We start from the raw sequence: 20,029 nt of genomic DNA on the forward strand, positions 1-20,029 counted from the left end.
ATCAGGGGGTATGGAGAGAAGGCAGGTACGGGATACTGAGTTGGATGATCAGCCATGATCATATTGAATGGCGGTGCAGGCTCGAAGGGCCGAATGGCCTACTCCTGCACCTAATTTCTATGTTTCTATGTATTGTCTTTTTGCTGACTGGATAGCTTTTCAATAAAAGATTTTCGCTGCACTTCGATACACATGACAATAAACTAAACTGTTAATTCAATATCGGGAACAAGAAACACCTTTATGTTCGATCAATTCTGCTCCTTCAGGTCCCACGGAAATATTTGACTAGCTACGATACCATTGTAACCACACTTCACCCTATCAATTATTACTTTGTCCTATCCATCTGTTCTGCACTCACTCAGCAACAAAAATAATTTTACTTTCCCAGTTCTGATAAAGGATCTCCAAATTAAAACATTAGCCGTGTTTCTCTTTCTACAAATGCTGCCTGATCTGCTGAACGTTTCCAGCATTTTCACATTAATAGATACTTACTTTTAATTTGCAGTATCCCGAATCAACAACAAACATGATGCCATCCACTGTGAGTGAAGTCTCTGCAATATTTGTAGCCACAATACATTTGCGGATTCCATCCGGAGCCTTGATGGAGAGACAGTTGCAGAAATGAGGAGAAATCAGTGATATATTCACAAGTCCCAGACACTTGGAGGATACCAGTGAATTAAATTAGTATAATCGTTTAACTTTTGCTTTAACATTGCAATGAAATGAACCTGCTGCCTTTCAGTCAACCCATAATGAGTATTCTGGAGTTGTTTTCTTAGAAGGGTGTAGATTGTAAATAAAAATGAGAGAACCACATACATTTACATACAAAAACCCTTTCCCAGAAATGAAGATGGCCAACGAAAATAAAACTTTCATGCTTCACAATTATCATTTGGAACACACTGTCTAAAGATTAAGATGCACAGGATTAATAGTTGTATAGATTCATAGCTGACATAGTGATAGAAGACAGAAGATTATGATGGTGGGGAATATTCAGACTATTTATTTATTTCCCAGAAAGTGGCAACCCAAGTAGATACAGTGACATACGATATGCTTGCCTTCATCAGTTGCGGCAATGAATACAAGAGTAAGCACGTCACGCTGCAGCTTTAGAGGACCTTGCTTAGGCCACATTTGGAATACAGCATGCAGTTCTAATCATGTCTTTAAGGAAACAATATGGAGGCTTTGGGAACTATATATTTATTCCCAGAGTGCAGAGGAGGTTTATCAGAATGATGCCTGGATTAGGGAGTGTTAGCCACAGGGAGGGGCTGAACAGACTTTGATTGGTTTCTCTGGAGCGGTTGCGGGGAGACTTGATAGAAGTACATAACATCATGAGAGGGAAAGATTAGTTCTGACTGTCCCCTGGGTGGAAATAACAGATACAAGGTGGCATTGCTTTAAGGTAAGTGGGGCAAAGCTTTAAGGAGATGTGCTGGGCAAGTTATTTTTTTTTACAAAAAGGGCAAGTAAATGCCAAGACAGATATAACATTGGCATTCGAGAGATTTTTGGATATAGGCACATGGCTATGCAGGAATATGGATTCTGTGCAGGGTTGATCACATTCAGCTCAGACAATATGAGCCAAAAGGCCTGATCCCGTATTGTACTATTCTATGAAAGCACAGTGGGGGGGGGGGGGGGGGGGGGGGGGATTCAATTATGATGTAATTGACTATTACTTGAAAATCTAAAAATAAAAAATATTGCAAGCAAATAGACAACAGGACAGGGAAATGGAAGTGACAAAAAGATCTGAAACACTCAATGGGCCAAAGAGTCTACACTTTTTTGTAACAATCCAATGCTTCTATAATTAAAAGGTAACTGCAATGCCCTCCATAATGTTTGGGAGAAAGGCCCATCATTTATTTGTTTGCCTCTGTACTGCACAATTTGAGATTTGTAATACAAAAATCACATGTGGTTAAAGACCAGTCAGATTTCATTAAAGGGTATTTTTAAACACTTTGTTTTCACCATGTAGAAATTACAGCTGTGTTTATACATAGTCCCACCTTTCAGGGCACCATAATGTTTGGGACACATGGCTTCACAGGCGTTTGTAATTGCTCAGGTGTGTTTAATTGCCTCCTTAATGCAGGTATCAGAGAGCTCTCAGCACCTAGTCTTTCCTCCAGTCTTTCCATCACCTTTGGAAACTTTTATTGCTGTTTATTAACATGAGGACCAAGGTTGTGCCAATGAAAGTCAAAGAAGCCATTATGAAACTGAGAAACAAGAATAAAACTGTTAGAGACATCAGCCAAACCTTAGGCTTACCAAAAACAACTGTTTGGTACATCATTAAGAAGAAAGAGAGCTTTGGTGATCTTACTAATCGCAATGGGACTGGCAGACCAAGGAAGACCTCCACAGCTGATGACAGAAGAATTCTCTCTATAATAAAGAAAATTCCCCAAACACCTGCCTGACAGATCTGAAACACTCTTCGGGAGTCAGGTGTGGATTTGACAATGACCATTGTCTGCAGAACACTTCATGAACAGAAATACAGAGGCTACACTGCAAGATACAAATCACTGGTTAGCTGCAAAAATAGAATGGCCAGGTTACAGTTTGCCAAGAAGTACTTAAAAGGGCAACCACAGTTCTGGAAAAAGGTGTTGTAGACAGATGAGACAAAGATTAACTTATATCAGAGCGATGGCAAGAGCAAAGTATGGAGGAGAGAAGGAACTGCCCAAGATCCAAAGCATACCACCTTATCTGTGAAACACGGTGGTGGGGGTATTATGGCCTGGGCATGTATGGCTGCTGAAGGTACTGGCTCATTTATCTTCATTGATGAAACAACTGGTGCATAATGTGGTAGCATAATGAATTCTGAGGTGTATAGATACATCCTATCTGCTCAAGTTCAAACAAATGCCTCAAAACTCTTGTACTTTCAGCTCACTTCATGATAAATAAAAACACTTATGTGCACCTTTTGAAAAATCTTGGCCTGAAGATCAGAGGGCAGCTGGGAATATATTGGTAACACTGCCAGTTGTGGAGAATTTTCTAGTTCTTCCAGGCGTTCCACTATCTGATCACAAGTCACCTAGATAGAAATAGCATATTTTCGTGAGAACAAAAAATTCGCAGCCAACAAGTAATCGTCATACCCATTCTCAAACATCAACCGTTGAAGTGACATGAAAATGTCTCAAAAAGGAGCTTGCAATAGAAATCTAGTTTGGATAAATTTCTTATTTTATCGAATGGCCACAGTCCCCCGAGAAAACTGAACTCTGGCAATGCCTGACATGCGTGTGGAGATCACTTGAACATCAAAATAAAAACATTTCACTTTGAGCCATTTCTTTGCTAGCAAGAATTGCTAAAATGAAAGACCGATGATTCTTCTCAAAAACTAAACCAGAGCAGCAGCAAATATCATAATTGTCGTGCAATTTTGACTCCCTATTTAATCTTATCCCAAGGTCCTGATAACCGATGTTATTTCAAATACACTTACTGTTACAGACCCAAGCTCTTTCATGACAAAGTAATAACCCATCTACATGGCAAGATTCTTTCATTTGCAGTCCTCAAAATCGAAGAATCACTTTTCCAAAGATTTTGTTATCAATAGTCAGTTGGAGAGTCATGTAGTAAGAGAATAGGTCCTTCAGTCCAACTCGTCCATGTCGACTAAGATGCCCTATCTAAACCAGTCCCATTCCTATCCTGCATCCTGCAAAGACTCTATCCTCTACTCACAATTCCTCCACCTACGCCGCATCTGCGCCCAAGATGAGGTGTTCTGTACCAGGACATCTGAGATCTGAGGATAAGGACATCTGAGATGTCCTTATTCTTCCCCTTTCCCATCATAAATGAGGCCCTCACTCGTGTCTCCTCGGTACCCCACAGCTCCGCCCTTGCTCCCCCTCCCCCTAGTCTCAACAGAGACAGACTCCCCTCAGTCCTTACCGTCCACCCCAGACAATCCATTCAGGTTAGGCAGATGGTCACTTGCACCGCCTCCAACCTCATCTACTGTATCCGCTGTTCAAGATGTGAACTCTTATACATCAGCGAGACCAAAGTAGACTGGGCGATCGTTTCGCTGAACACCTTCACCTGAACCTACCCGATCACTCCGTTGCTAAGAACTTTAATTCTCCACACTGATCTTTCTGCCTTAAGTCACCTCCATTGTCAGAGTGACGCTAAACACAAATTGGAGGAACAGCATCTCATATTTCACAGGCAGCTTACAGCCCAGTGGTCTGAATATTGATTTCTCTCACTTAGAAACATAGAAATTAGGTGCACGAGTAGGCCATTCGGCCCTTCGAGCCTGCACCGCCATTCAATATGATCATGGCTGATCATCCAACTCAGTATCCCGTACCTGCCTTCTCTCCATACCCTCTGATCCCCTTAGCCACAAGGGCCACATCTAACTCCCTCTTAAATATAGCCAATGAACTGGCCTCAACTACCCTCTGTGGCAGAGAGTTCCAGAGATTCACCACTTTCTGTGTGAATCTAACATCCACACTTCAGGTAGCCCCGGCATTCTCTCTTTCTCTGTTGTTGTCTCCCCCACCCTGCTGTATAATAATTACATTGTTCAGTTTCATGACACATGATAATAAAACACTCTTGCCTCTTGACATCTTTCCCCACTTACTTTAAACCTTTGCCCTCTAGTTCCCGAATTCCTTGATTCTGGGGGGGGGGAGCAAGTATGTGCATTCACCCTATCTATTACCCTCATGATTTTATATGCCTTACAAGTTTCACCGTTCAGTCTACTGCAATCCAAGGAATAAAGACCGAACCTGCCCAACCTCTCCCTATAGCTCAGGTCTTCGAATCCTGGCAACATCCTCATTAATCTTCTCTGCTCTCATTCTTGCTAAATAGCATGTTTCCTACTAAAGTGTGACCAAAACTGAACACAATAGTTCAAGTGTGAACCCAACAATATTTTGCACAGCTGTAACATAACGTCCCAACTTCCATAGTCAATTCCCTGACTGAAGCAGCTCAGCATTCCAAAAACCCTCTTCATTGCTCTTTTTTAAAACCCCCACTGCCCCACAGTCCTTTGTTCTCAGCTTTAGTCCAATATCTGGGCTCTGATGCTTCCTCGTTCATCATTACACTAACCTATTAGAAAGGCAATGACAGATATGACGGATCTGACGGATAATGAGCTAATCAAAGACTGAATACAAACTTTTTAATTTTCCAAAGATGGGAGTGCCCAATTCCAGTTCATCCCTTCAAAGTCACAATTTTGTGTTCCCTGCTTTTTGTCTTCACCAAACTAACCATCCCAGCCACAACATTCATAGTATACATTCCCTTGTTCTCTTCCCTTGTATCTAAGGGCTACTGAAAGATCTCAGAACTAATAAATTGTCAAATGAGCAAGAAGGAACATATATTCAGAATAATTCTGTGTTTACATAGACCAGGACATTCTGCTCAATATAAGACCTGAATTAGCACTGGGGCAGAATAATCTGCAGAGGAAAAAAAGTACAAATAAAAGTTCCATCCTATCCCACCTTCTGTACACACCCTTCAACTCTTTAATAACTTTCCATTTCTAAGCCCCCATTGCTTTGTCTTTACCATGCACATCCAGTCTCTTTATACCTTTATTCCCCACCAGGAATGTCCCAAGCCCCCCCAGTTCTTCCTTGAACAGAGACCTAATCAATCTCTCTCTACCAACACTCTCCTCCACCTGGCAGAACTCATCCTCAGCCTCAATAACTCTTGTGATTTGTCTCACTTTCTTCAAGTTTAAAGGTGTGGCCATGGTTCCTCACATGGGCGACAGCTCTGCCTGCTTGTTTGTTGGTCAAACAGTCTTTGTTCCAAACATACACTGGCACCATCCCCCAACTCTTTCTCCACTATATCAACAACTGCATTGGATTTGCCACCAGCACCTGTGCACAACTCGCTGATTTCATTAACTTTACCACTAACTTCCACCCTGCCCTCAAATTCATTTATACTATCTCTGATACCTCTATCCCTTTTCGTGATCGATCTGTCTCCATTACTGGAGACAAACTATCAACTGACTTCTACTTCACACCTACCGACTCCCATTTATCCCCTACTCTCAATTTCTGCGCCTCCGCTCCACCTGCACCCAAGATGAGGCTTTCCATACTAGACATCCAAGATATCCTTTCTTCACAAAACATGATTTTCCCCTTGTTGTCATAGACGGATCCCTCATTCACATCTCCTGTGTCCCTGCAGTTCTGCTCTCACACGCCCTCCCCCCCCCCCCCCCCCCCCCGAACAGAGCATGAATAGAGTTCTCGGGTGATCATCTTTTTTCCCCACCAGCGTCCGCATCCAACACCATCACCTCTTCCCATCCTCCCCCCCCTTCCGACTTCTCCCTCTGTAACTCTTTGGATAACTCATCTTCTCACCCAAACCACCCTTTACCAATTTATTTTCCACTTCAACCACAGGAGATGAAACACCTGCCCCTCTACCTCCTCTTGCATCTTTATCAAGGGACCCCAACGTGTCCTTCCAGGTGAGACAAAGGTTCCCATGTACCTCCTCCTACCTCATCTGCATACGGTGTTCTCGATGAGACCTCCTGTACATCAGTGAGACCAAGCATAGACTTGGCAACCATCTTGCCAAATACTTGTGCTCAGTTCACCTCTTTATCCCACCTGGACTCGCACCCATTTCTCCCCTCCCCCTCCACCTATATTTCTTCTTCTCGCTTCACAATTCATAACTCTTCAATCCTTTTGTCCGCACCTTCTGTCTTTTCATCTCTGGCCTTTGTCCAACCACCTGACAATACAATAAACCCTCAACTGTGTCCACCTCTTACCTGCCAGGCTTTATCCTGCCCTTCCTCTCCTCTAGCTTTCTTCCCCTTCCCACAACAATCAGTCTGAAGAAAGGTCTCAACCCAAAATGTCACCTATCCATATTCTCCAAAAATGTTGTATTACTCCATCATTGTGTTTTTTTTTCCCGCAAAATAAAATCACTGTGCTTTCAAATAACTCTTTGTGCACTGGTTTCACAACATCAGTAATACCCCAAACATTGAATTATATAAACCTAATTAATTGTCTTTGCCCCTGCTATAACTCTTTTCCAGGTTTCTTCCCTTTACTACAATTAATCTGAAGGGCCCTGACTTAAAACATCACCAATCAATTTCTTCCACACATGCTGCCTGACCCAGAATTATTCCAGCACTTTGTACTTTACTCAAGATTCCAGCATCTTCAGATTCTTGTGTCCCCAAGATAGGTACCAGACTTCCCTACATGTGTAAAACTATGGAACAATAAAATCCTGGAGGTTTTAAAAATTCTGGAATAAACTAAACATTAGGTGGTGTTGGTGGCCAGATATACATCTTAACTTTACCGTGTGCACAGTTGGCTGACACAAGGAACAATCCTAAGTGTGTGACAAGTTCTGACGAAACATTGTCAACCTTAAATATTAACTGTTTATTCCTGAAAATAAACTGCCAAATCTTATTTCCATGATTTTGTTTTACTTCATATTTGCTGTAACAACACAATTTTGCATTTTCCAAGGTTTATTGCATGTTCATGACCGAGGTAACTATGCAGGACTATAGTAGTTATTATTAAACATGCCTTTGTGGTTCCTTTCAACTTTGTAAAATTCCATATTACTGTAACATTCAGTTTTCCACAAAGAATCCAGTAAAAGTCTTGTTTTAGCACGCAGAATCAAACTTTAAAAACAAGCAGTAGTATTTTGCCATTTCAAGCATAAAAGGGCATTTCATTCTGGTTTTCATGGGGTTAACTCAAAAAAGAAACAATGTTCTCCTCTGACTGCCACAGGACCATGATAAAAGTCAGCATTCAATATGTCAATCATTCAGTGCTGCTCTCCACAGGCAAGCTCTGTAGTGTCATATTCCGATTGATCCAGAGAATCATTTACTGTGATTAAAATACATCACTCCATGACATGTTCAGCATTTGTGCTTTGGAAGGAGTGACATAAATAAGAAAAGATGAAAGTATACTGTTTTAAAAATTAATTGACAGTTCTCTTACCTCAATATCTTCTTGGCCTGGCATAAAAATCAATATATCACCTGGAATAGTTGACAGGTGAATTTGAAGAGCCTGTTTAACTCCTCCTTCAACATAATCTTCTGTGGGGGTCTGTAAAATGATGCAGAAATTAACTCCTCAATAAGTAGAATGTAACACACTTAAGGTTTTAACAATCTAGACTCAACTCTCAGATTTATTGAGATCAGCTAAAAAAAAAAACTTCCAAAAAATGGGCTTCTTTGACAGGACGACCACAGTATGTCCGGGTACAGAACTGTGTCTCGGACATGATAGTGAGCAACATAGGGGCCCCACAGGGCATAGTCCGCTCTCCCTTCCTGTTCATTATCTGCGCCTCGGCCTTCAGATAGAACTCTGACTCCCACCACCTGCAAAGTTTTCAGATGATTCAGCAATTATGGGCTGCATCAATGAGGGGAAGGAATCTGAATACAGAGGTGTGGTCAACGACTTTGTTGAGTGGTGTGGGCTGAATCACCTGCAGCTCAACATCGACAAGACTAAGGAGTTAGTGGTGGACTTTAGGAGGAGAGGAACACCCTTGTTCTGTCTCCATCAAGGGTGTGGATATGCAGTTTACCAATGAGTACAAGTACTTTGGAGTTTACCTGGACAGAAAACAAGGCTGGTTCATTTACACTAAGGCACTGAGTAAGAAGGGACAGAGCCTTCTGTACTTCCTCTGGACGCGCCGCTCTTTCAACGACTGTTGTAAGACTCCTCCTTCCTCCCCCCCCCTCCCCCTAATCTTTGCACATCCACAATCCTGGACTGTCCACTCGTCGCTTTAATTTCATGTTTCATGTATCTTGTTGTGTTTTATGACTGTTGGCAGACCAATTTCCCTCCTGGGACGAATAAAGTTATAACGTATAAATATCAAAAATAATAATTTTATTTAATTTGAAAACCATTTTGTCAGCCATTGTATTTTTCATGAAAAAGGGCTAGCTTTATATAAGACATCCAGGGCTCCAAAATTAATTATTAATTTTATCAGAAATAAATTACTTATTTTGTAGTTTTCTTATAATGCAATAATGAAACTGAGCAATTTATATTTCGTGATTTTTTTTGTTAATGTAAAAGTAATTTGGAAAAATAGATAAAGATCCAGGCTCTTTCATGTGGTTTACCCAATCACCATGTAACCATGTGGACATTGATCGATAGGTCTGGAACTTTATCTTGCACGTCCCACACAACTCCAAGAAAAAGAGTAGGTAGACAAAAATGCTGGAGAAACTCAGCGGGTGAGGCTGCATCGATGGAGCGAAGGAATAGGTGACGTTTCGGGTCAAAACCACGAAAAAGACCGACATCTTTTTTTTCTAATCTCAGTTTTTCACTTCATATCCTACCAGCAATAAAACAAAATTTCAAACCACAACAAGCCGTTATTTCATACAATTGAAAAAGTTTGCTCCTCTTGGGGAAAATCTAGAAGTAGGGGTCAATGTTTAATAAGGGGGCGCCCCACTAAAAGAAAGCCTTGGAATATTTTTAAGATAGATTCTTGATCAGAAACAATGCGAACAGGTGGATGGAAATGTGGGGAATTGAGGTTATAAGCACATCATGGTCTTTTTAAATATTGGAATCGGAGGACCCAAGTGATTACTCGTGCTCCTAAATTCATGAAATTATTTGTGTAAGTGCAGCTAACCATTAGGTAAACTCATCAAACAAAAAAAAAAAATCTAGCTCTGCCCATGGATCTAAAATCCATGCACCCTTAAATTACATTCACTAAGATTCTCAATGTAAACTTTCAAGTCCAACCTTATTTTTAGGGAAACCTCAAAGATATTCTCCACAACTCTCAATTTTTCTAAAGTAAATAGTCTTGTCCGTGACCAAGATCTCCAATGCTGAGCTTGGTCTGCACATTCTCAATTCACCATGTGAGCAAAACAGAAAACATTGCAAGTACATTCACTTAGTGCATTATATAACCTAAGCACAGCAACACACAACCTAACCACAGGCTATTTGCATTACATCTCAATTTAGACTTCAGAACTATAGCACGGAAACAGGCCCTTCGGCCCACCGGGGGTGTATGTTGTGGATTTTGAAATTAATCATTTACATTGTTGATCTTTAATTGCATTTTATTTAATTTGTTAATGATGTAATAATGGTCAATGGTCTTAGAGGTCAGCATGGACTATGGTCTGTGAGAAAAAGGATAACTGAAAATAAACTTAAGCACTTGGAACACATACACAAAAACATGCAAGTCCTATGGCATAGTTTAAAGTTACCTAGCTAATAGGTTTTAACAAGGAAAAAAAATGAAATCAAGGTACATCTTCCTTTCTCCTCTACTGTGGTATAGTAATTAATTATTTTGATACTAAGCTGCAAAAGTTAGAACATCTAAACAGTCTAGTATATAAAGTTTTAGATCAATCATGTTAAAAGTCAGCTCCAGTTAAAATCACAGCATTGCCCAAGGGGTTTTGGAGTCCTGAAAGATAAAGGAGCAAGTGCTGCATATTAGTCAACATACAAAAGAGTGAATTTGGAGTAGTAGTAGATCGCTTGGCCCTCCAATCCAGACCGAACAGTCAATAAGGCCCAATTTCAATCACTTCCATCTATGCCCAGTAACCTTTCAGCAATGTGTTATTCATACAGTGCCCCCCATTATGTTTGGGACAAAGACCCATCATTTATTTATTTGCCTCTGTACTCCATAATTTAAGATTTGTAATAGAAAAAAAAAGAAGAAAAATCACATGTGGTTAAAGTGCACATTGTCAGATTTTAATAAAGGCCATTTTTATACAGTTTGTTTCACCATGTAGAAATTACACTAGTGTTTATATGTAATCCCCCCATTTCACGGCACCATATTGTTTGGGACACAGCAATGTCATGGAAATGAAAGTACAGGTGCACAACCTTTTATCCGAAAGCCTTGGGACCAGACACCTTTCGTAATTCAGAATTTGTCGGTCTTCGGAATGGAAAATTTTTTGCGTAGATTTTAATGGCTGGCTCAGTGGTAGAGTGCTCGGCTCATATCCGCAAGGTCGCGAGTTTGCGCCTTGATCCCGGCAGAAGAAGTTGGAGCGGGGCTGGGCTGGGCTGCTGCTGGCTGTGGGTCTCTGGGATCTCTGTGCTTGCGGTGGTCGACGTCCAATTGGTCCTGACGTCTCCGGTGACTGCACTGAACCTGCAGCCATCGGCGTCGTGAAGACAGTACAAAGCCCCCACACCGGTGCAATGAGCGGGGAGCTGGAGAGGGGAGGGAAGGGGTCACACACATGGCCGGGAAGCAGAGGGGTGTAGGTGGGGTGAAATTGAAGGGAGCGACAATCTGCTGCTGCCTGCACGCTGAGTTTAAAAGTTCCCACGCAAGACTCACGATACACTGTGTATCGTGTCTACCGTGGGAACTTTTTAACTCAGTGAGCAGGTAGCAGCAGATTGTCAATTATTAACCCCCCGCGCAATATACTCTCACCTTCTCTTTTATGAATGGGGATTTAGTTCCCCTTTCTTCGAGGACCGACCCGAGGTTCCGCTGTCACCTCTGCGGGCCGCCCTCGGTGAACGTCCCGTCTCCCTGTCCCTGGGATAGTAGGGGGCGATCAAACAGCACAATACCCCCCTCCCCCTCCAACTCCAGAGGAATCCGCTCCCCGATGGGCCGCTACGGCGACAAGTGGCAGTTCGCCCACAGCCCGAGCTGCGCGACCCCAAGAACAAGTAGTACCTTCCACACTATCAGCTCCTGCCCATACACTGCGTGTTCCTCTGAAGTTGGAGCGGGGCTGGGCTGGAGTTGCTGATCTGGGATCTCCGTGCTTGCAGTGGGCCTGGGGGTCGGTGTCCGATGAGAGGGCGCACCTCGGGCTGTGGGCGAACTGCCACTTGTTGCCGTAGCGGCCCATAGGGGAGCGGCTTCTGGTGGTCCTGACGTCTCCGGCCAGTTTGCAGTTTTCCTCTGGAGTTGGAACGGGGCTGGGCTGCTGCTGGCTGTGGGTCTCTGGGATCTCCGTGCTTGCGGTGGGCCTGGGGGTCGGTGTTCCGTTGGTCCTGACGTCTCCGGTGACTGCACTGCGCTGCTAGAATCGCCGACGTGAAGACAGTGCAAAGCCCCCGCGCTGGTGCAATGAGCGGGGAGCTGGAGAGGGGAGGGAAGGGGTCACACACATGGCCAGGAAGCAGAGGGGTGTAGGTGGGGTGAAACTGAAGGGAGCGACAATTTGCTGCTGAGTTAAAAAGTTCCCACGCAAGACTCACGATACACTGTGTATTGTCTACCGTGGGAACTTTTTAACTCAGCGGGCAGGTAGCAGCATATTGTTAATTATTAACCCTCCCGCGCAATATACCCTCACCTCTTTTATGAATGGGGATTTAGTTCCCCTTTCTTCGAGGACCGACCGGAGGTTCCGCTGTCACCTCTGCGGGTCGCCCTCGGTGAACGTTTTCAAGGAACTTTCTTCAAGGACCGAAAAAATGGCCGCTATTCGGAGGTTTTCGTTATTTGGATCGTCGGATAAAAGGTTGTGCACCTGTAGTTATGTTTAGTATTTTGTTGCATATCCTTTGCATGCAATGACTGCTTGAATTGGACATCACCAGTTGCAGGGTGTCTTCTCTGGTGATGCTCTGCCAGGCATGTATTGCAGCCATCTTTAGCTTATACTTGCTTTAGGGGATAGTCTCCTTCAGTTTTCTCTTCAGTATATAAACGGCATGCTCAATTGGGTTTAGATCAGGTAATTGACGGCCACTCAAAAATTGACCGTTTTTTAGCTTTGAAAAGCTCCTTTGCTGCATTAGCAGTATGTTTGGGATCATTGTCTTGCTGTGGAATGAACCACCAGCAATGAGTTTTGAGGCATTTGTTTGAACTTGAGCAGATAGGATAGATATGTCTATACACTTCACAATTCATTATGCTACTACCATCAGCAGTTGTATCATCAATGAAAATAAGTGAGCCGGTACCTTCAGCAGCCATACATGCCCAGGCCATAACACGCCCACCACCGTGGTTCACAGATGAGGTGGTATGCTTTGGATTTTGGGCAATTCCTTCTCTCCTCCATACTTTGCTCTTGCCATCACTCTGATACAAGTTAATATTCGTCTCTCTGTCCACGACCTTTTTCCACAACTGTGGTTGCTCTTTTAAGTTGCAGTGTAGCTTCTGTATTTCTGTTCATGAAGTTTTCTGAGGACAGTGGTCTTTGTCAAATCCACACCTTGCTCCTGAAGAGTGTTTCTGATCTGTCAGATAGGTGTTTGGGGATTTGTCTTTATTATAGAGAGAATTCTTCTGTCATCAGCTGTGGAGGTCTCCCTTGGCCTGCCAATCCTTTTGAGATTAGTACGCTCACCAGTGCTCTCTTTCTTCTTAATGATGTTCCAAACAGTTGATTTTGGTAGGCCTAAGGTTTGGCTGATGTCTCTATAACAGTTTTATTCTTGTTTCTCAGTCTCATAATGGTTTATTTGACTTCCATTAGCACAACTTTGGTTCTCATGTTGATAAACTGCAATAAAAGTTTCCAAAGGTGATGGAAAGACTGGAGGAAAAACTAGGTGCTGAGAGCTCTCTTATACCTGCATCAAGGAGGCATTTAAACACGCCTGAGCAATTACAAACACCTGTGATGCCGTGTGGCCCAAACATTATGGTGCCCTGAAATGGAGGGGACTATGTATAACCAAAATGTATAAAAACACCCTTTAATAAAATCTGACAATGTGCACTTTAACCATATGTGATTTTTTTTCTATTACAACTCTCAAATTTTGTAGTACAGAGGCAAATAAATAAATGATGGGTCTTTGACCCAAACATTATGGAGGGCATTGTATATCTATCTTCCTCTAATTGTAACTGTAGTATAAACAGACAAATATATTTCTGGACAGGATATTTCAAAGACTCATTAATTTCAGGGAAAATAATTGCACCTCACCTTGAATTGGTAAACTCTTATATTTAAACAATAACCTTTAGTTTTGGACTGTGCCACAAGAACAAATATACATCCATTCCATATCCTACTCATCAAGAGCCCAGAGGATATTACATTAAAACCATTAAACCATCTCCCACTGTTCTAAACGTCAGCTTCCAATGCATTAACAACCTTCTTTACAAACTCTTATAATATTTTATATTTCTTATATTAGCCTTTCTTATTCTGTCTCGCCATCAGTCTTTGTGTAATTATATACTTTTAAATGTGACAGCTAAAAGATACTTTCTTACGGAGAGTGGTGAATATGTGAAATGTTCTACCCATGAGGATTGTGGAGACTGGGTCACTTGGAATATTTCAAGAGGGAATAGATACATTTCTGAATGACAAGCGATTTGAGGTCTTTAGGAAACTGGTACAGAAAAGATGAGGTTGGTAGAGGTTAGCCATTCTCATCTTGAATTAGGGCAGGCTTGTGGGGCTGAGTATCATCCATTCTTATTTCATTATTAATATTTATTATCTTTCCCCTTTTAAGTTAATTGCAGATGTTGGGTCCTTCCCTGGAATTTACAGGAAATAAATTGTAAGTAAAATATGTCAATTTTGGGGGGAATCTCCGAGTTTGTTTGGATACAGGTCACTCACTGCTTGAAGCAGTGTTTACATTTTCCCTTAAAAAAAATATATATATATATATACAGTATAATATGTACTAAATCTCCTACCCACTAAGTGGCCCTTTACATGTGAGGAGATCAAGGATAGTGGCCACTCTACAGAATGTTTCTATTAGGTCATCAAGTACTTTTCACTATCATTTCTGTCACTTTATCCTTCCCGTCCTCCATCATATAACTTTCCTCTTGTTCTCTTTGCCTCACCCTCTACAAACCAGTTTTTTTTTTAAGTACCCCCACTTCTGTTGGGATTTCACTGACCTGAAGATTTAATAGCTTTAATCTCTACAGCTGCCTAACCCATTTCATATTTTGATCACTTTGTATTTCAGAGTTACAACATCTACGATGTTTTGGTTCTGTAATGCAGTTTAAGAGAATTGTATAATGCAGGGGTCGGCAACCTACAGCCCACGGGCCTGATCCAGCCCGTAACCCGAAATCATCCGGCCCGCAGGCGTTTTTTTTTACAATTAGTTTTCGCGTCGTGGGAACTATAGCCAGTCCATGGGCACGCGAGGGACCTGTGAACTGCAGAAAATTAATTGAAAAACACGTGAAAACTAATGCGATAAAACATCAAGTGTCACACTAGGGTGATAGATGGCCCGCCATCTGCTCCTATGCAGAACAAGGTTGCCAACTCCTGTTATAATGGAACAAATTTATTAAACTGAACTCCCAACACAAGTAAAAATTTCCAAATCGGTACCATACCTTGCTGAAGAAAATATCAACTGGAAATGTCCGGCCAGGGATATAAAACACAGGCACATTCCCAAAAAATATTGCAAATTTGCCTGCATCCATGGTTGCCGATGTAACAATCAGTTTTAGATCAGCACGGCGAGCTACAACCTGGAAAAGGGTAGACAATAGTTCAAGATAAATAATTATTCTTCATCTCCTACAATATTCGTAATGTATTTAATGAAATTCAAAACCTTAATACTTTTTTTTTAAACTAAGAATAGAAATAGAGAAATTACAGTCACAAATACTTAATGTACAAAATTGATATGCAATACCCCCGCATTGTATATTATATACATACCTCTCGAAGTAAGCCAAATAGTACATCCGTGTTTAGTGACCGTTCATGGGCTTCATCCATGATGACAGCACTATAATGATCCAAGTCTGCTTCTCTCAGAGATTCGCGAAGTAGAATACCATCCGTCATATATTTAATGACAGTTTGTTCTGAAGTACAATCTTCAAATCGAATAGCATAACCCACCTAAAAAGGTAATAATACAAAGGTAAGTCTGAAAAATAACAATGGATAGCTTAAGATCTTAAGTTCTCTCTTTTTCTGTCTTGTCTCTCTTATAGTTCTTTAAATGGCCTGTGCCCGAAACAGACATTCCCTCTGTTCTTTCCACAACCTGTTTTCTCTTTTTTTTGACCTGAAATGTTAAATCAGTTACAAATCACATGCAAATCTGGCTTCAAGGCAACTCTACATGTGTTTAGTTGTACTTTTATCATTAAAACATTTTCAAGCTATCAACATTTTATCAACTTTTCTCATTTTATAATACAATTAAGCTTCTTGAAAAGCTATACAATTATTCATAAAAGAGTATTTCATATCTGATCAAAGCACTGTTTATAACTCGTTTACCTTCATGGAGCTGTTTTTTTTGAAGATCTGGCTCAATGTTAATCTTAAAGTAAATGTAAACCAAGCATATAATGCCCCTGAAGTATAGGGCTTCTTCAATGTGAGCCACAGCTAATGATCACAGAATAAGTCAACAATTTTAATATTAATATCAATTATGCTTTTCACTCTCATTGAGAATATTAAATGTTTAACATACTGTTTCATAAGAAACATTATTTAAAAAAAAAAAGAAAAGCTATTGCCATGCATCTCTGGTGAGCATGGTAAACTAACACTACAAAAAAAACGCAAGCAAACTAATTTCATTACCTCTTCTCCAAGATTCACATTCATTTCCTCACTGACACGTTTTGCCACAGACATGGCTGCAACACGCCTGGGCTGAGTACATCCAATCATGCCGTAGTTTGAATACCCATCTTCACTAAGATACTGTGTTAGCTGAGTAGTCTTTCCACTACCAGTTTCTCCGACAACAATGACCACGTTGTTATCCCTGTAAGAATGAAGGAAAAAGAGGGATACTTAAATGTTGTTCCTTATTGCTTTCATCTTCCCGAGTTAGGTTTATCTTTTTATGTCCTTAAGCCACGATAAAAGTTGAATTAATTCCTAAGGTGTTTTACAAAGAACTACAGATGCTGGAAAAATCGAAGATAGGCAAAAATGCTGCAGAAAGTCAGCAGGTGAGGCAGCATCTATGGAGCGAAGGATCAGACTGAAGAAGGGTCTCGACCCGAAACGTCACCTATTCCTTCGCTCCATGGATGCTGCCTCACCCGCTGAGTTTCTCCAGCATTTGTCTACCTATGGTGTTTTGATTGCTTTTTCACCATTTAATATTCTCAGAGAACAGGAAGTATACAGAAGCTGCAGATGCTAGTTTACAAAAAAACCAAAAAAAGTGCTGGAGGACAGACCTCGTCTGTGGAAAACATAGACAGGTGACATATCAGGTCGGGTCCCATCTTCAGACAGATTGTTGTTTTTTGGGGGAGGGGGGGAGAATTCTGGGAGAGATGGGGCAGGGCAAAGCCTGGTAGGCAATAGTGAGGAGGGTTTTCTGATTGGCAGATGGTCGAACAAAGGCCTTGGATGAAAAGACAGGAGGTTTTAGACAAAAGGATTGAAGAGTATGGGAATGGAAGAGGAGTTAGAATGGTTCATAACCAGAAGGTCCCGTGGCCTACAGGGCCTGTCCCACTTTCACGACCTAATTCACGACCTCTGCCGAGTTTGCCCTCGACTCATATTCGCAGCATGGTCGTCACAAGGTCGTAGGTGGGTCGTAGGAGGCCGTGATGCTAGTCCTAGGTACTCGTGGCATCAAGTATGTCGGGGCGTTTTTTCTAGAATTATGAAAAATGTCCATGAGTAAAAAAGGTCCCATGTGTTAAGAACATCCTAGTCAAAGAACAGTAGATACGAGGAGTAAAATCAGATGATATGAGAATAAGAAATTTGAGATACGCGATTAGATGAGACCTTGCTGAAGAAAAGAGCAGGATCAGAGACAATAAGGCATGCAATTCCTCATACAGAATCTTAGAAAGTCAAGAACATGAACATATGAAGCTGAAAAATCACCAACCTGCATTATAAACACAAAATGACATCTTACCGTATTATATTGAGCAACTGCTCCCTGACGGCAAATATTGGTAGATACTGTCTCTGTTGAAGAATAGTTTTCTTTTTTGCAAATTCACTGCTTGCAACATTCTTGTCTTTCATGTGGTCAGCAAACTTTTGATCAGTTCTATATTTAAAAAAACATTGGAAAATACATTAGTGTATTTAACTGTAATAAGACCATGACTTTTAAATCATGAGACAACATCCAGCCACTTAAATGTGTATTGATGGGAGGCAGAGAGCAAATTACATTTTGTGATTAGTTAATTATTAAACTTGCATTTGTGAAAATACATCGGAAAAAGACAATATACAGAAGTGTGCAGGATTTATTTTATTTCTGAGATAATTTTCAGCTGCATATTGAGTTGAGCTGTCTCTTTGACAATTAAACAGTTGTACTGCAACATCTGTGTGAGAAACATCATTGCATTTCCTAATAATTACGTTAATGGATTACAAGGATGCAAGCTGCAAATTTCAAAACTACAATTATACTGCTTACTTGTTGGGCAATAGCTTACAATTTTCAAGATTAATTTTCATTTGTTTGGCCAGTTGTGCAATTTATGAATAACTTACAAACGAATATAAAAAAAAAAATAAAAAAAAAATCAGTGACTATTTTTCACACCTAACATCCTCCCATAGAAATCCTGTCACCATTAAATTCAATGTCCTCTGATTCCCAAACTGTTTTGTACAAAACCTTCCACATATTTTGTATTATTTTGCTGTTAGCTTTTACAATCTATTAGGACTGCGTTGTTCGAGCAATGGCCTCTAAATTCAGGCTGCTAATATTCCAGTCATATATTAAGAAACAGTAATCATTGAACCCCGTGAGAATAAATTGAGCAAGGATTCAACACCCTATTCAATATAGGACTCCTTGCAGGTCAGTTCAATTGACTGCAATTTTTAATTTAGGCCTCAAAATATTCTTCTCCAATTTAGGGAGTCTAAGCATTCAATAGTTTGGGATTAACACTGCTGGGTTTGCAAGCAAAGAATTTCACCGTGCCGAGTCACATGTGACTATAAAGTATTCCAACTATTCCTTTAAATTAGTTTAACTTATTTTAACATATTTTGCCGCTACTGTTTGGCAACCATTTTATTTTACGAATTAAAATGTTACAAATATTGGTGAAGGGCAAAAATTAAAACATTTTTTAAAAAGTAAAAATTAATCTACCTGTAATCCACTTTCCCATCTTCTTCTACATCTTTATCTTTCTCTTCTACCTGTTTTATGCCCATGATGTCTCCCAATTTAGTCCCAGCCAGTTCCCAGTGTTTATGCTGAGCCTAAAAAAGAAAAGTTGCATTAGAATTATATTATTAAAAAATACTTCAGCCATATCATAATTGTCACAGCTTTCAGAGAAACAAAATGGGCTCGGAAAATTCCATTCAATATTTCTTTATTTTCTCAATAGTCATTATGTCACACTTACCAAGTTAAAAGCAATATGTACAATATAAATGTTTAAGAAGGAACTGCAGATGCTGGAAAATCGAAGGTAGACAAAAATGCCGGAGAAACTCAGCGGGTCAGGCAGCATCTATGGAGCGAAGGAAATAGGCAATGTTTCGGCCTGAAACGTTGCCTATTTCCTTTGCTCCATAAATGCTGCCTCACCCGCTGAGTTTCTCCAGCATTTTTGTCTACCCTGTACAATATAAATGTAGTGCTAGCAAGCATTGTGTGTTACAGATATATTGTAACAGCATCTTGAAAATATTGTTACTTCAGCTGAACAAAATGCTAAATAGCACCTACAAATAGTTATTAAAACCAATTAGCTAACATGAGAAATGAAGTCTCTCAGATTGACTATGTCATACCAACAGCAATAATATGGCACCGTTTTAAATTTTACCCAAGAAACATATCAATTTAAAATTACTACATTTCAATCCAATTGTGAAATATCTTTGTCAAATTGTGAAGGTTCCAGAATTGATCCTTGAGAAATGCAGCTATACTATTGTATA

The 20,029-nt window shown here is 40.7% G+C and overlaps 1 protein-coding gene across 3 annotated transcripts in view; it reads right to left on the reverse strand.

The window, feature by feature from the left end:
• Window positions 1–20,029, reverse strand: part of dhx38 (DEAH (Asp-Glu-Ala-His) box polypeptide 38) — a 90,532-nt gene that overhangs the window by 40,216 nt on the left and 30,287 nt on the right. For all 3 annotated transcript variants that reach the window (XM_055648959.1, XM_055648961.1, XM_055648960.1), the window contains exons 11-18: window positions 19,227–19,339; window positions 18,015–18,152; window positions 16,703–16,889; window positions 15,818–16,003; window positions 15,481–15,621; window positions 8,103–8,213; window positions 2,984–3,100; window positions 502–609 (exon numbers count right to left, since the gene is read on the reverse strand). In XM_055648959.1, the coding sequence (XP_055504934.1) occupies window positions 502–609; window positions 2,984–3,100; window positions 8,103–8,213; window positions 15,481–15,621; window positions 15,818–16,003; window positions 16,703–16,889; window positions 18,015–18,152; window positions 19,227–19,339 (1,101 nt within the window). The remainder of the gene's footprint in view (window positions 1–501; window positions 610–2,983; window positions 3,101–8,102; window positions 8,214–15,480; window positions 15,622–15,817; window positions 16,004–16,702; window positions 16,890–18,014; window positions 18,153–19,226; window positions 19,340–20,029) is intronic.

Source organism: Leucoraja erinacea, chromosome 17 (assembly GCF_028641065.1).
Source record: "Leucoraja erinacea ecotype New England chromosome 17, Leri_hhj_1, whole genome shotgun sequence".
Lineage (NCBI taxonomy): Eukaryota > Metazoa > Chordata > Chondrichthyes > Rajiformes > Rajidae > Leucoraja > Leucoraja erinaceus.